Here is an 18049-nt window from a genome sequence, read left to right as displayed (position 1 = left end):
CTGTTACAGCCATAATTTGAATCATTCCTTCATTTTCCTCTACTTATCTGGGTCGGGTCACGGGGTCAGCAACCCCAACTTCCCTCTCCATGACCACTTCTTCCAGCTCCCCTGGGGGAATCCCAAGGCATTCCCACACCAGCCAAGTGACATGCAACCCTGGTTCCAAAAAAAGTTGGGACGCTGTGTAAATTATAAATGAAAACAGAATTCAGGGATTTTCAAATCTTAAGCTATGTTTTGTTCTCAGTACAACATGAACATCAGATGTTGAAACTGAGACACTTTACTACAACTTTACTACAACTTTACTACAACTTTTACACCCAGTTTGTCTCAAACCTTTGTCCATCTTTACATCTGAGAGACTCTGCCTCTCTGAAATGTTCTGAAACCTCTGTGTACTATTCAGCTAGGGATGCACCAATACCACATTTTTACAAACATAATACAAGTACTTAAATTTAAGTACTTGCCGATATTGAGTACGATACAAGTACTAATAAATCCCGTTACAGTTTACTGGTAAGGAGTGTGAACCAGATGCAACGACTGAGTTGTTATTGTGATATATGAGTGAATAATCATGCAGCATCTTCTAAATGTGAGGCTGGAAAACTGTTTGAAACTTCATAAATAAGAAGGATAAAGTGGTTTTTGGTGGATTCTGTTTACTGCTGTGACAAAGCATCTACATGCCTAAAATAAGGTTCTTTCTCCATGATAGGGCCTAATTCATATTTTTAATGATGCATGAGTAATAAATTATTATTATTATTTATTAAATATTATTACGTTAGGTAGAGAAGAAAAATTTAAAATAAAAAAATTTAAATAAAAAAGGAAAATACTAACAATGATTTTGGTTACCACTTAAATTGAATCCTTATCCTTTCCAGGGGACCATTAGTAGTCACCACAAGTTCCACTCTTTATTTTGTGAAGTCCATCATTGTCCATTTGTCCCATCTTGCCTCGTACAGATGTTTATTCAACTAAACGGGGAAAGTCAATCTTTCCATTTTGTGATTTTCTTTCATGGTATCCAACCAGGTCTTTACTGCGGGCCGTTCAGTCTGTAACCATTCATGGGTGATTGCTTTTTATCTGCCACTGTCCTTATTTTTAAAAGGTATTTATCATTACCTGTTACCTCATCTGGAAAGTTCTCGAGATAGAGAGTGGTGCATGTCAGTGGGATATGCCGCCTGAGAGTATTTTGCATAGCTCTCCAAGTATTTTCCCAAAATGAAAATAATTTTGGGCAGCTCCAGGAAATGTGGTGATGGTTTGCCATACCATCTCCACAATTTCTCCAGCATTTATGCTCCTTTGGGTTTACATATGTTCTTATTATGGGGGTAATAAACGAATAAGGTTTTTCCAACTAAACGGATATACACATATTCTCCCATTGTCTTATCGGTTAGTTTTAGGTTTAGTTCTCTCTCCCATCTTTCATTAACGTATGTTGTAGAGGTTCCCCTACTTTTCATAATACCTTGGTAACATTTTGAAATGATAGATTTAATCCTACCCTTATATGCTTTTGATATTATTTGTGTTATTTTGCTGGGTTCCAAGGTTTCCGACTTTTCCGTATTTCTGGCGATATTGTCGTATTTGTAGATTCCTGAAGAAATCAGTCTTGTCTATATTGTGTTTCTTTCTTAGTACCTGAAAGTTTTCTAAGGTGTTCTTTTCTATTATATTACAAATGAGTAAAGTTCAAATTCAATGTCATATGCAACCTACCTCAGTTTTCTTATGTGATTCCATAAGTTTAACTGTCTGGTAACATCAAACCAGGAGCTCAATGTATGTGAAACTAGTGGGTTAAGATGTTTCTGATATGTTATAATTAACTTATAATTGCCTTTTATGGTTAACATTGGGATGCCTTCTTTCTCCATGACTTTCCACTTTGCTTCATATTTTTCGTTGCACCAAAGGACCATGTATTTAATAAAGGGCAGCATGATATTAATCTTTATGGTTAGGGAGTGAAATGCCACCTCTCTCCTTACTGAGTAGTAGGGTATTGTCTCTAATTCTTGGTTACTTTCCTTTCCATATAAATTGTGAAATCAGCTTGTTCCATTCACAAAACTGCGTAGTTGGGATTTTGATCTTTAGTGACATAAACAGGTACAGAAGTCTAGGTATGATAGACATTTAAAAAATCTCAAATCTTTCACTAAAATTAAATAGAGTTATAGACCAGTTACTAAGATCTTCCTTGATTGCCTTATTTATAGTTTCATAATTTTTCAAATACAGATCATTTGGGCCGTGCGTTAACCATTCTCCCAAATATTTACTTGTTTTTTTAAACCAGTCAGTGGGTATTCTTTGTTTATGCGCTGGTGATTATAGTTAAATGTTAATATCTGCGTTTTTCAGATCAATCAAGAAGCTTAAAGAGGATTTGAAGACTGATATCTGGGTTATTTTAAGTATAGTAAAGCATTATCAGCATACATTGCTATTTTGTGTACATCATTCTTAATTACAATTCCCTGTATACTGCAGTTTTCTCTTATTTCTTGAGCTTGTGGTTCTAAGTAAAGTGAGAAGACTGTTGGCGAGAGCAGCATCCCTGGTGGGTAGATCTTTCCAGTTTTATGCAATTGGTAAGGCGTCCATTTATCTTGATTTTTACTGTAGGAGCTGAATATTAAGTTCTAAAATTGTTAATTACTTTTTCATTGAAACCAAGTCGTTCCAAGACCAAAAATAAATATTCCCAGCAAACACAATCAAAAGCTTTCTCGGCATCTAGACTGGCTATTATGGCAGATGGTTTCATTCTTGAAGTTCTGACGGTCTTGTCTGAGTTCTGTTTTCAGCATTTGAATGTCCTCTGCATGATGGAGCTTTAACCTGCATTTGTGGGTTTCATAGTGAACTGTGTTCACAGACAGTGGTTTCTGGAAGTCTTCCTGAGTCCATGCAGTGGTTTCAGTAGAGAATCATGTCTGCTTTTAATGCAGAAGATCACCAGCCTTGTCCCATGCACACAGAGATTCCTCCTTATTCTCTGAATCTTCTGATGATATTCTACACTGTAGATGGGGGATCTTCAAAGTCTGAGAAACATTTTTCTGAAATTGTTCCACAGTTTTAGATCCAGTTTGTCTCAGATTGGTGAAGCTCTGTCCATCTTTCCATCTGAGAGACTCTGCCTCTCTGAAATGCTCTGAAATATCAGATATAATATAATACATGCAACATGAGAGAAGGAGATGGAAGTAGCTGATGACCAGAGATCCTCCAGAGCAGACACGTTAGTGCAAAACGCAGAATAAGTTTAAAAAAGAATGGGAGAAGTGCGCGGATGTGGAGCCCTCTCACCTGGAAGAGTTTGTGTTAATAGACCCACACTCTCCACAGAGGCGACATCCATGAGTCGCTCCATTAATGCTGTGCCATTAATGCCATCCATAGATCCAGCCGGCTGGTCTTTTCCATCGCGCCTCTCCACGTCCCGCCGTCATAACAGAGAACGCACGGATTTATGGGGCTTATCATACCGCACATGCGTTATTTACGTTAAAACTTTTAACGCAGTTAATTACATAAATTAATTATCGCTGTTTTTGACAGCCCTACTTTTCATTGGTTGTAGCTTTGTCTCCTCTTTCTCTTTTCTACTTTCCTTTTTACTTCTGTTCATTATTCTCCTTTTTTTCTGACCCTTCTGGTCAGGTCCAGCAAGATATATAAATTCCATAATTATAAATAAATGAATAAGGTTTTCAAAACAAACAAACAAAAAATCTAATTATCAAGAGGAGCTCGAAGATAAAAAGCCTTTATTAACTCATGGCTAATCTATTAAAAAAAACATCCACGCCAACGCGTTTCAGCCTAAGGGGCCTTCATCAGGGCGAGTGGCAAAATGTTTGTCTGGTAGCTTAATTCTTGAATATATAGACAATCACCAGCAGCTGCTCTGTGTGGGCAGGTAGACGCTCACATGGTACCCGTGGCCTGCCAATGACAATCACAGTCAGATTCTTTAAACAACAGGTTAACACAGCATAATATAACAAGATTCAACAGATATGTATAGAAACATCATATATCAACTAAAAAATAAATAAATATTGTTCATTTCTTCTTCAAGGAACCACAGATTAATCAATTACATTACAGGACCATTACAAAAAAGGAGAAAAATCCAGTTCCCCATTCAAACCTGGTACTGTGTCTCTTTTAGTGTGTACATCCAAAATGCCTCTCTTTGTAAGAGTTTTTTAAGTCTGTCTCCACCTCTGATTGGGTTTTCTATATGCTCTATTCCAGAAACCTTCAATGAATTACAATTACCATGGTTAGCATCAAGATAGTGAACAGCCATAGGATATTGTAGGTTACCAGTTCTAATTGCATGTTTATGTTCAGCCAACCTTGCTTTTAATTTGCGCTTTGTTCTTCGATGTGGAAGCAACCACATGGACATTCTAGTCTGTATACTACATATGAAGTATTGCAATTAATAAATGATTTAATGTCAAACTTACGACTGGATGATACGTCTGTAAAGTAGTTAGCATTAATCATGTTGCTACAATGGTTGCAATGTCCACACTTGTGGTTACCTTTAATGGTGGGCATCCAAGTTTTTTGTTTTAAAGGGGCAAGGTGACTTTTAACCAGCTTATCATTTAAGGTCGGGGCTTTTCTGAAACTTATCGTTGGAGAGTCTGGAAGAGCTTCTCTTAGGACACTGTCACTTTTCAATATATCCCAATTTCTTTTAACAATTTGTTTAATTTGATTAGCTTCATTGCTGTATTGGGTTAATACTTGATTAGAGTTCAATTGATCTTTTTGTTTAGGGACCAGCAGCTGTTCTCTAGGGAGACTTTTAGCTTTATTGAAAGCTTTGAGTATAGTTTGTTGTTTATAACCTCTATTTTTAAATCTTTGGCTCATGTCTTGTGCATTGCTTTCAAACTCTTCTTCTGTATCGCATTTACGTTTCAGCCTCAATTAGCCAAGGAGGATGGAAGCTGTCTGCTCTAAGAATGGTATTGCGATCTGTCGGTTTCCTAAAAATAGAAGTGTGTAAATCTCCGTTGATATCTTTAGAGATTTTAAGATCTAGGAAGTTAATTACAGATGAGGAGAAATCTAAGCTGAGCTTTAGATTCTTATTAGTATTGTTCAGATATGAATGGAATTGAAGTAATTCGGCTTCCGAACCAGACCAAAGTAGGATGATATCATCAATATATCTACCCCACCATATAATATTGTTTAGATAGGTATTGAGATCAGAGTAAATAAATTTTTCTTCCCATGCTCCCATAATCAGGTTAGAATAATTAGGTGCAAAACAAGCACCCATTGCTGTACCTTTTTTTTGTCTGAAGAATTGATTCTGGAACAAAAACACATTATTATGTAAGGTCCATTCAGCCAGTTGAAGGATGAAAGCTGAAGGGGGCATCTGCTCCGGATGTCTCTTTTCCAAGTAGTGTGATAATGCCTCTAGTCCTTCTTTGTGGTCAATATTGGTATAAAGTGCTTTAACATCCATAGTGGCTAGAAGAGAGGGTCCAATGTTCTTTATGTCCTTGATTTTATTTAATACATGAGTACTGTCCTGAATAAAAGATGGCAGTTCTAAGACAAAGGGCTTAATGAAAAAGTCAACAAATTGAGATGCTGGTTCTGTAATCGATTCGTTACCACTGATGATCGGTCTTCCGGGTGGGTTCTCCAAGATTTTGTGTACTTTGGGAAACATGTAGAATGAAGGAAGTCTGGGGCAGTTACAGCCCAAGAAGTCATGTTCTTTTTGTGAAATCCATTCTTCATTTTTCGCATGTCCAAGTATTTCCATAAGTTCAGTTTTCATTTGTTCTATTGGGTTGGACGATAAAGATTCATAATACTCACCATTCTTTAACTGTCTCATGGCCTCTGTGATGTATTGGTCTCTGCCCCAAACCACTACAGCTCCACCTTCATCAGCTCTTTTAATAATGATGTTCTCATTGGCTGACAGCCATTTCAACGCATCTGTTTCTTCTTTTGTCAGGTTATATTCCACCTTTCTCTTGGATGCAAAGAGTTGGTCAACTTCATGTCACCTTTTTATAGAAAGTATTTAGGGTGTGATTACAAACATTTGGTGTAAAGGTGGACTTAGGCCTGAATGATGTTCTTATTGTGTCTTGCTGTACATAAGAGCTAAATGTGGCTTGGCTGGGAGTAGTGTGGTACCAAACTTTCAGCTGAAGGTTGCGATGGAACTTGTACAGATCAACTTTTGTTTGGAATTCACTGGCTGAGGTCTTAGGGGCAAAAGTGAGGCCTTTAGAGAGAACAGATATATGGCTAGTTGAAAGAGGAGTATCAGAGATATTGATTACTTGTTCCTCTTCTTGGTCTTGCTTCTGCCCCTGGTATGTAGGTTGTAGTGTAGATCTCTTGGATGTCCTGCCTCTGCCTCTTCTGGTCTTGCGCTTTGTTATCCTTGTAACTTGTTTCTTTTGGACCTGGTGCCTAAAAAAATGGAGGAGGAAGTTTCTTCTTTCTCAGAATGGTCTTCATCACTGCTAGGCAGTTGAAAAGAGACTATTCTTCTCCTTTGTGGGTGAGTTGTCAGATTATGTTTATGTTTCCATATATAGACTTTATTTTCTTTGTAATCTGATAGATCTCTCTTGAATTTCCTTAGTTTATCTTGTTTGAGCTCTCTGTGTAGCTTATCTAGATCAGTTTTCAGCTCTGTTTCAAAGAGAGGTTGTTCTTTAACAGTCGTTGTAATTTCTTCCTTTAAGTTGACTATTTTATCCTGAATTTGAGTTTTCTGCTTCTTAGCCTCTTCTATCAGAAGAAGCATAAGATCTAGGGAGCATTAATTGATGTTGAAGCACTTTATACCAATATTGACCACAAAGAAGGACTAGAGGCATTATCACACTACTTGGAAAAGAGACATCCGGAGCAGATGCCCCCTTCAGCTTTCATCCTTCAACTGGCTGAATGGACCTTACATAATAATGTGTTTTTGTTCCAGAATCAATTCTTCAGACAAAAAAAAGGTACAGCAATGGGTGCTTGTTTCGCACCTAATTATTCTAACCTGATTATGGGAGCATGGGAAGAAAAATTTATTTACTCTGACCTCAATACCTATCTAAACAATATTATATGGTGGGGTAGATATATTGATGATATCATCCTACTTTGGTCTGGTTCGGAAGCCGAATTACTTCAATTCCATTCATATCTGAACAATACTAATAAGAATCTAAAGCTCAGCTTAGATTTCTCCTCATCTGTAATTAACTTCCTAGATCTTAAAATCTCTAAAGATATCAACGGAGATTTACACACTTCTATTTTTAGGAAACCGACAGATCGCAATACCATTCTTAGAGCAGACAGCTTCCATCCTCCTTGGCTAATTGAGGCTGAAACGTATATGCGATACAGAAGAAGAGTTTGAAAGCAATGCACAAGACATGAGCCAAAGATTTAAAAATAGAGGTTATAAACAACAAACTATACTCAAAGCTTTCAATAAAGCTAAAAGTCTCCCTAGAGAACAGCTGCTGGTCCCTAAACAAAAAGATCAATTGAACTCTAATCAAGTATTAACCCAATACAGCAATGAAGCTAATCAAATTAAACAAATTGTTAAAAGAAATTGGGATATATTGAAAAGTGACAGTGTCCTAAGAGAAGCTCTTCCAGACTCTCCAACGATAAGTTTCAGAAAAGCCCCGACCTTAAATGATAAGCTGGTTAAAAGTCACCTTGCCCCTTTAAAACAAAAAACTTGGATGCCCACCATTAAAGGTAACCACAAGTGTGGACATTGCAACCACTGTAGCAACATGATTAATGCTAACTACTTTACAGACGTATCATCCAGTCGTAAGTTTGACATTAAATCATTTATTAATTGCAATACTTCATATGTAGTATACAGACTAGAATGTCCATGTGGTTGCTTCCACATCGAAGAACAAAGCGCAAATTAAAAGCAAGGTTGGCTGAACATAAACATGCAATTAGAACTGGTAACCTACAATATCCTATGGCTGTTCACTATCTTGATGCTAACCATGGTAATTGTAATTCATTGAAGGTTTCTGGAATAGAGCATATAGAAAACCCAATCAGAGGTGGAGACAGACTTAAAAAACTCTTACAAAGAGAGGCATTTTGGATGTACACACTAAAAGAGACACAGTACCAGGTTTGAATGGGGAACTGGATTTTTCTCCTTTTTTGTAATGGTCCTGTAATGTAATTGATTAATCTGTGGTTCCTTGAAGAAGAAATAAACAATATTTATTTATTTTTTAGTTGATATATGATGTTTCTATACATATCTGTTGAATCTTGTTATATTATGCTGTGTTAACCTGTTGTTTAAAGAATCTGACTGTGATTGTCATTGGCAGGCCACGGGTACCATGTGACCATTTACCTGTCCACACAGAGCAGCTGCTGGTGATTGTCTATATATTCAAGAATTAAGCTACCAGACAAACATTTTGCCACTCGCCCTGATGAAGGCCCCTTAGGCTGAAAAGCGTTGGCGTGGATGTTTTTTTAATAGGTTAGCCATGAGTTAATAAAGGCTTTTTATCTCCTATCTTCTTGAGTGCCTCAGTAATCTTTTCATTAATTCTACTGGATCCCATAACTGAAGAGCACCAGAGGAATACCACCATTTTTTTACACCCAAGCAGCACTCCAGGCACTTTTCTTTTTTCCATATCAAGAGGAGCCTTGTACCCATAAAGCTCTCCTTGGCAAAGTAAATTTGTTCGGCACACCACAGCAGCCAGACTATCATTCTGCTGCCGCTATGCTGGACAGGACAAGGTAAAAAATAAAAAAGTTCATTCATGCCGACTGACATGAACCAAGAAGTAAACATTACCGTCTACAGCCGTGAGAGGGCTCTCTAGGCTTGTGAAAACTACGGTATTTGCTGCTCTTGTAGCACTGAAATAATTAACTAACTGAGAGACTGAACAGAAACAAAATGAAGAAAATCCTGTTCTGCAGATTACAAACTGCAGGTAATAAAACACGCAGCTGAAACTGTAATCGAGCAGCAGTTGGTGGAGTTGTTCAGAAACGACACCGAGGATGAAGAACTGAATGGATTCAGTGACGTGGAGAGAGACTGGGAGCTGGGTGAACTGGCTTAACGGTATGCTTGCTGGCGTCACTGGTTTGTTACGCTAACTTAGCCTGTTCAGCTTCCCAGGTATGTTCTTTATGCTGTCATGAAGCTTCAGAGTTTCTGCTACATAAATGATCACCGTCACACAAAATAAAAGCTGCCATGCTTCAGAAAGTACCGAAATAAACTGGAAGATTAGAGAGACAAGTGCATAAAATCAGATCAGTACAGACAAATGTATACAAATCAGAAATCCCCTCTGTCAAATTATTTGTGGTAAAAGGCTCCAGTATTTATTTTGTTGGCTCGGTGATTGTCTCTATTATGTCTCGGTAGATAATTAGTGTAAGATTACAGAATCTTTAGGTTTTTAGACATTATAAGAACGGCTTTTTGAGTTTGAAACAAATCTTGACAGTTACTGAAGCCTACTTAAGCAGGTTTAAGGTTCTCCTTTAAAAGAAAAAAAAAGGCCTTCCAATTATTAACCAAGAGTCCTGAACTGTTTGTGAAGCCATTTTGGACTTTTTTTTTTTTTATTTACAAAAAATCTTAAACAGTAAACAAGCAGCAGGCTGCTGATCCTCTACTGATGGGATGCTGCCATCTGCTGGTTATTTTCGGAATAACAGTCCGCTGCTCCGCTAGGAAAGTTTTCTCACCAGCTGGAGCTGGTAGCTGCGCTGCTTGTGATGGTGCTGCAGACTTTCATAGAAAACAAATTGCAAATATGAGCCCTGCAATGGTCCTTGAAGAACAAAACTTGCTCTTCTATCTAGCATGTCCAAGTAAAAGCAAAAAAAAAAAAGATCAATTACTCGTTTGGTTATTTAACGTGAAACTTGGTCGGCAGGGCGGGGTTGTGCACGTGAAGGTGTCTTTAAATGCCAAATGTAAACATTTTCGTACTTTCTCAGCAGCTCAATCAGCTGTTCATTAAGTGTAATAAGTTCAAAAGATCCTGGAGGAAACCCTGGTGGTTCGTTAACATACCGGACACATATTCAGCCAGTTGTTCCATCTGTTGTTGTGTAGTTGAATAACTTGCCTTTCCAGATCAAAAGTTTGTTCTTGGTCTTGGATTTTGTGAAATAATTTTCTAAATAAATGTGACTTATAGTCCAGTGCGACTTATATAAGTTTTTTCCCTCTCCATGACACATTCAATGACTGTTGCGACTTATAGTCAGACGAATATGGTAATTATGTGCAGGATTTCAGCGTATCACTAATCATTTCTCGATATGTGTTTTTGCTCATAAACTGATTCAAACTTGGCTGTAATTGAGGATCAGAGAAACTGCAGTGCCAAGTTTGAGGTCAGGTGGACGAGGAGTTCCCACATTTTGCCTCCATGTTGTGATCTTTTGTCTGCATAAGAGGTGTTTTAGGGAACATCAGTAAATTTTAGTGTCAACCATTAAAACAAGCCTCATCCTGGCAGAGCAAACACCTTAAGTCTTACTAGTTTTGTCTTTTTATTTCTCATGTTCGTATCTTCCTCAGGCGAGAAGATGAAGCTCCAGCAATGACTGCGTCTCAGGTGTTTGAAGAATTCATCTGCCAGAGGTTGATGCAGGGATATCAGATCATCGTCCAGCCCAATAACAGGAAACCCCAGCCTGCTTCGGCCACACCTCTCGGCAGTAGTCCTCTTTATACCAGAGGTACACGTCTTATCTAACATGACCAAACGTGAAGAGATTCAACATCACTGATCAGATGAGCAGACTTAAAGGAATATTAACCCTTCAAAACCCATTCTGGGAGTTTTGAGCAAATTTATTCAGTGAGATTAAAAGCTGACAGGCAGTGATTAGATGGAGTGGTTATATAAAAAGTATTCACACCCTGTCATCATGAAGCATCCTGACTTAGTTATATTTCCCATTTTCCTCTTAAACTGGCCCCAAGTCTGTCAGATTGTGAGGCCATCTCGTGTTGTCAACCCTCTTCAGGTCACCTACAGGTGTTCTTCAGGATTTCCGTTCTGGATTCTGCTTCTGGACCGCTCCGGAACTAATTCTTTTATTGATCTGGATGTCTGTTGTAGGGATGTTCCAAAACCATTTTTAACTGTTTGAGATCAGTCAGATTCAGGTATCTGCTGATACGAGTACCGATACGGTACCTGTGTTATTTTATTAAGAGGTCTATTAAATTTATCATTTAAATAAATTTTGTTTAAATTAGACTTTGGTGTATGATGTTGTTACTATCATTCAGTGGCCTAGCATAGGTTAAACTATAAAACGTAAACACACTGATTGCTACAGAACTCGAAACCACTGAGTTAAAATAAAGTGCAACAGCAGCTTCACTAAATCTACAAACTGCTTCTATACTTTTAACAGTTATAAATATGTAAGTAAAGACGCCCATATGTCTGACTTGTTAATGCAACAAGTGTACCGTGGCTCCAAAGATCAACAAGGCGGTAAAATACCATGTTTCTCTACGACGTACAGGAGCAGCTCATTCAGGACAAAAAATTCTACAACTTTGTCTGTTATTATGGCTTTCTGACTTTCTTTTGCCATTTTTTTGTTTGCGTCTGTTGAAGCATTTGCCAGTTTTTGTTGTTGATGTAGTTCATTGTGCTTTTTCTTTAATGCAACAAACTCCTCATGCTTTGAACGTGATGACAACCCAGAAGTTTTATACGGTTGCTGATTGTTAGTCTGGCAGCATTCGTGTCGCCTCTGGAAACTTCAGCCTTGCATATGAGGCATGTCGCTGTTTTACTAGTGGGATTTTAAAACAAGTAATGATGCCAAATTGCTGACATAATGCTAATGCTTAATGTTAGCAGTAATGGAGTTACTTTTTTCAGTAGCAGGTAATCAAATTACTCCTTCCATCGTTACAACGCCGTTCCCATTACTGAGGATAAAACGTAACTGACAGCACATTACTGTAAGATTAGATTAATTTTGTTTTGGGTGAACATAAGTTCCACGTTTGTTGGGACTATATTGTGCAGCTGCTACAGTGGAGAGGCGGCGGAATGATACGAATGAAACTGGAGAATATAGTAGAAGAGTTGCCATGTTGTGCTGTGACCGGGTGCAAGAGAAGTGGATCCACACCTTTTATCGCTGAGTTTTCGCTCCATTTAAACCGAGTGATAAGCCGGCTGATGGTAAAGGAGCGGACCCACTTCTTCACGGCTCACCGCCCGCTGTTGGTAAAGGAGCGGACCCAGTCAGTGTGTGCAGCCACACACACACAACCAGTAGACGCAGCAACGGCGAGTCCAGAGAAAACAGAGGAAGAGTTTTGATCATTTTTCATTCAGAGATAAGAGACGAGAATGTTGTGAGAAATGTTCATCGTGACCAGAAACAAGGTTTTCTTCATGGTGGCTGGAAGCAGGTAGAATCAGGTGAAGCTCCTCCTGAGGAGGAGGCGGAGACGCGACCTGCAGCAGCCTGAGATCAGTGTCCATGATTTTTCTGTTAGTCATTTATTCCACCAGGTTTCCATTTCAGTCATCAGTCAGATCTAATATTCGGTTTTATTGTGAATAAAGGAACATGCAGATGGATTTGAAATCCTGTTGAAAGGAAATACTTGAACATTTTTAAAAAAGTAATGGAGAAGTTATTTGTAATTATTACTTTTATAATGCTGTACCTCTGTTACTACCAGTTATTTTTTAAACTAGTGGCTATAATTAATTACTTTTTTAAGGTAACGTTAGCACTGGTTAGCTGCTCGTCCACCAACTACTCAAAACAATCATCATGCAAGAATGCGCAACTTCCGGTGTCTGTGTCCTAACATCGTTTCTGCGACCATGGACGTGTTTTTCCACGTAGTTGTTTAAGAAATGAGAAGCTGCTCATTGCTGAAAGATGATCACCCATCCAGTAACTGTCCAATAGGAGGCTCCAACCTGTTAGCTTAGCTGAATCCAGGTGGACACTTGTGTTTGGATGTTTTGTGTGGTTTTGTGTGTTTTTAATTGTGCAGCACTCTGGCCTACAGTTTCTTGTTTTTAATCTGCTTCATAAATGAAGTCCTCTTGCCTTGACAATGAAAGGATTTTATCCCTTTAAATGACGGTATGATTAGTTGATGTTACTAAATTTTAGGATAAAATGTCCCATTAAACCACATTAAACCCTCTCTTTAGGGTAAAATAATAATAATAAAAGTGCTGTAGCAGGAAACTGAGAAGATGTCAGGAAAACCCTACAAGAACAGCTGAATTTTATTTGGAGTTAACCAGAGTTTCTAACTGATGGCAGGTGTAAAAACTAGAAGACACGTATCAGAGTGTCCACACTTATCCAGCCAGCTTATTGTACTTTTTAAAAACGTTTTCCCCTAAAAAACTATTTACATCTTAATATGGTGTTAAGTGTTCCTCTGAACCAGTACCGGCCCAGTTAATATAGCCACAATAACACGAAGATCAGTTTCCCCTCAGAACAAAATGTTTCTTTCAGAAGTTGAGGAACTTCATGAAGCTTTCAGGGTGATATGTATGATAGAGAAAAGCATCCAGTTTGTGTGATTTGTATTTTCTGTGTTCTCCAACAAGATATTTAGACCGGAAGCACCATTACCGCCTTTCTTATTAATCCACACGGTGCAGTTTATCTACTACCCTCTTGATCATGAAGGAGAAAATGTTTTCTAAAAAACTGCTATAAAAATTCTACAGATTAGTATGTAGTATTAGTATATTAGTGTATGACAGTATAAGCAGCTAAGATCAATAACAAAATCTAATGAAATAACAAGCGTTTTATGCAAAGGCCTATAATGTGGAAATGGCTGGTTTTTATAGTGGAGAACAGTAAAAATGATGAATTTGACTAAAATGAAACCCTAACATCACAAGATCCTAGATTATATTATGCAATCGATATGAGTTTAGAAATGTGATTTAATGGGAGTCAATGGGACATTTTTAAATTTGAAAATTTGATTCTACTTAAAACTAAAAAGTCAATATTTAGGCTAATTGTTGATCCATCCGAAAATTGTCAAAAATATCAGGGATATCAAGTCATCAAGCTGGCATTTAAAGGGTAAAAATGCTGGAAATCTCTCAGTGTTTGGTAGTTTTGGTCAGGGCTGCAGTTTGAAGTTGAATTGTGTGTGAGGAAAGAGACCTTCCTGCCACATAAAAACACAGCCGACGTGGCGGCCAAATGAAGACGAGGAATTTGCCCAAAATGTCTTAGATGACTCATGAGGGCTAACTCACCTTGTTCCCTGATGTCGGGTCAGGTCTGGTGTCCCTGCGGCGAGCGGAGGAAGAGGAGACCGTGTTCTGGCTCAGCATGGGCCGGACCTTCCACAAAGTCTGCCTCAAAGACAAGATCATCACCGTTACTCGATACCTGCCAAAGTAAGCTCTCCTGATATCCGACTCTCACTCAACACTAAAACTCAGTTTCTAAATGTGATCGCGTGAACACAGAATGTGATCTGTGCACACAGATATCTAGGATTTCTGTTGGGAACGTTGATCTTTTTGTAGAGACGTTGCATCTGTTCACTGTACACGGTGCTACCAAAATAGAAAACCAAAGATAAAGTTAACTAAAAACAACCACTGACATCGATCAAAATAAGACACTGCACATAAAGAAAACACACAACATTCGGCAACAGAAGACAACAGCTGTGTCCCATTCCAGCGTCTACGCACTCGGAAGTGCAGCTTTGTCAGCTGCATCCGGCTCAGCTCCCACGTGGAAGGAACCTTCTGGCCTGCAGCGAGTGGATGAAGCGGTTTGGTGTCGCGTTGTCAGATAAGCAGGTTTCATTGTGTCTTTTAAAAAAATAATAAAAATATGGGGAAAAAATGACGCGTCTTTGTGTCCTGCTGTGAGGTAACAAAGATGAAATAGTTTCACAGACATGATGAAAAGATGTTATTTTCCCAGCAGTTGGTATGTTTCAGCATGGTGTGACAGTAACTGAATAAAAATGTGAATGAATGATATTAAAATAGCTTAAAAATCACTTAAATTAACATTAGATTAAAAAAAAATTAAAGTTTTTATATAATATACACTAAAATGCAAATTAAATTCAGTTATGCTAAAATCAATTTAATTCACTTTAAATGTAATTCAGATTAATTTAAATAAATAAAAATATTAAATTAAATTAAATTAAATTAAATTAGGAAACTGAATAGGGGAAGAAAAAGAAAACTATGTAAAAGAAATCCTCCCCAGATTCTGGACCTCAACATTAGTCAAGTAAATATAAATTTATTCATATAGCACATTTAAAAACATTTACTATTGACGAGGGTGTTATATTTATAAAAAGACAAAAAATACAAAATACAAAAATAATAAATGAATAAATATAGTATAATAGCAACACTGATAAAAATAGTCATAATGGATTAAAAACCAATTATAAAGAAATAAGTGATGTCTCAGTACTTTGCACAGTACTGCGCATACCTGGTCCTGGATCTGCTCTTACCTGGACCTGGATCTGCACATACCTGGTCCTGGATCTGCTCTTACCTGGACCTGGATCTGCACATACCTGGTCCTGGATCTGCTCTTACCTGGACCTGGATCTGCACATACCTGGTCCTGGATCTGCGCATACCTGGTCCTGGATCTGCTCTTACCTGGACCTGGATCTGCGCATACCTGGTCCTGGATCTGCGCATACCTGGTCCTGGATCTGCGCATACCTGGTCCTGGATCTGTGCATACCTGGTTCTGGATCTGCACATACCTGGACCTGGATCTGTGCATACCTGGTCCTGGATCTGCACATACCTGGACCTGGATCTGCGCATACCTGGTCCGGGATCTGCGCATACCTGGACCTGGATCTGCGCATACCTGGTCAGGGATCTGCTCATACCGGGTCCTGGATCTGCGCATACCGGGTCCTGGATCTGCGCATACCTTGTCCTAGATCTGCACATACCTGGACCTGGATCTGTGCATACCTGGTCCTGGATCTGCACATACCTGGACCTGGATCTGCACATACCTGGTCCGGGATCTGCGCATACCTGGACCTGGATCTGCGCATACCTGGTCAGGGATCTGCTCATACCGGGTCCTGGATCTGTGCATACCGGGTCCTGGATCTGCGCATACCTGGTCCTAGATCTGCACATACCTGGACCTGGATCTGTGCATACCTGGTCCTGGATCTGCACATACCTGGACCTGGATCTGTGCATACCTGAGTGTCTTGTCATGTTTGTGTTCCAGGTATCCGTACGAGTCTGCTCAGATCCAGTACAGCTACAGCCTCTGTCCTCCTCACTCTGATGCTCAGTTTGTGTCCTGCTGGGTGGAGTTTGGACATGAGAGACTGGAGGAATATAAGTGGAACTACCTGGACCAGTACATCTGCTCTGCTGGATCTGAGGACTTCAGGTACAAAGCAGCCACGTCTATAGAGAATACACCTGTACTCATGTAAACTTATCTGGTTTCTACTGTTCTCTACCACCCAGCCTCATAGACTCACTGAAGTTCTGGAGGACTCGCTTCCTCCTTCTGCCAGCTGGAGGGGCTCGCCGGGTGGCGGACGGGGAGGGACACTGGGATGTATATGGTGAGGGAGGGGGTGCTGGCATTGGTGGCAGTGGGGATTGGGTTTTACTGGACGGCTTCATTCGCTTCCTGGAGGGTCTGAACCGTATCCGTCGACGCCACCGCTCTGACAGGATCATCAGGGTGAGAAATCCTCCTTGCAATCTATAATACCTGGAAAAAACTAAAAGATGACATCAGGCATCATACAATACCCGTCCACTTTATCAGCTCCACCTTCTAGAACCAGGTGGTTCTTCAGAACCCCTTTGATACAGTTTCTGAAACATTTTTCCTTTTTTATAGTAAAACATTTGATTAAAACCCTGTTGTAGACAATCAGATGCTTGTCTTTTGTCCCCTGGTGGATACAATAATATTGTCCACCAGGGCTTTAAAAGGTTAATCCTGTTGTGATAGATGAAGCAGGTGGTGGAAACCTTCCTCAGAGGTTTTCTCCATATTGACATGACAGCATCACACAGTTGCTGCAGGTTTGTCGGCTGCATCCATGATGAGAATCTCCCGTTCCACCACATCCCAAAGCTGCTCTACTGGACTGAGATCTGGTGGCTGTGGAGGCCGTTGGAGTCCAGTGAACTCATCGTCATGTTCTAGAAAGCAGGTGGAGATGATCTGAGCTTTGTGACATGGTGCATTATCCTGCTGGAAGTAGCATCAGAAGATGCTCCACTGTGGTCATAAAGGGATGGACATGGTCAGCAACAATACTCAGGTAGGCTGTGCTGGTTAAACCAGGCCACGTTGGTACTAAGGGGCCCAAAGTGGGCCAAGAAAATCTCCCCCCACCATTACACCAGCAGCAGCCTGAAGCGTTGATCCAAGGCAGGATGGATCCATGTTTTCATGATGTTTCCAGCAGATTCTGATCCCAGCATCTGAATGTGGAGCTGAAATGGAGACTCATCAGACCAGCAACGTTTCTCCATCTTCTATTGTCCAGTGTTGGTGAGTGTGTGTGAATTGTAGCCTCAGTTTCCTGTTCTTAGCTGGCAGGAGGCACCCGGTGTGTCTTCTGCTGCATCCTGGTCCAGACAACTGCTGCTCTGGATATTTTCTCTTCTTCAGACCATCTCTGGAAACCCTGGAGATGGTTGTGGGTGGAAATCCCAGTAAATACTCAGACCAACAACCATGCCACGTTCAAAGTCTCTGAAATCCTCTTTCCTCCTCATTCTGCTGCTCAGGTTGAACTTCAGCAGGTCGTCTTCACCACGTCTACATGACTACATGCTGCCGTGTGATTGGCTGGTTGGATATTAGTGTAAACAGGAAGTAGAACAGGTGGAGCTGATGAAGTGGACGATGTGTTTCTGTG

General features: G+C 39.5%; 1 protein-coding gene across 8 annotated transcripts in view; it reads left to right on the top strand.

The window, feature by feature from the left end:
* Positions 1 to 18049, top strand: part of depdc5 (DEP domain containing 5, GATOR1 subcomplex subunit) — a 57178-nt gene that overhangs the window by 16640 nt on the left and 22489 nt on the right. For 7 of the 8 annotated variants that reach the window (XM_041991319.1, XM_041991318.1, XM_041991321.1 and 4 more), the window contains exons 27-30: positions 10673 to 10833; positions 14411 to 14531; positions 16384 to 16551; positions 16632 to 16854. In XM_041991319.1, coding sequence (XP_041847253.1) covers positions 10673 to 10833; positions 14411 to 14531; positions 16384 to 16551; positions 16632 to 16854 — 673 coding nt within the window. Of the gene's footprint in view, positions 1 to 10672; positions 10834 to 14410; positions 14532 to 16383; positions 16552 to 16631; positions 16855 to 18049 lie in introns of those variants that run through there. The other variant, XM_041991325.1, reaches the window with a different exon arrangement.

The sequence above is a fragment of the Melanotaenia boesemani genome, chromosome 8 (genome assembly GCF_017639745.1).
Source record: "Melanotaenia boesemani isolate fMelBoe1 chromosome 8, fMelBoe1.pri, whole genome shotgun sequence".
Lineage (NCBI taxonomy): Eukaryota > Metazoa > Chordata > Actinopteri > Atheriniformes > Melanotaeniidae > Melanotaenia > Melanotaenia boesemani.
The sequence above is the reverse complement of the archived record's forward strand: the minus strand, read 5'-3'. Positions and strand labels throughout refer to the sequence as shown.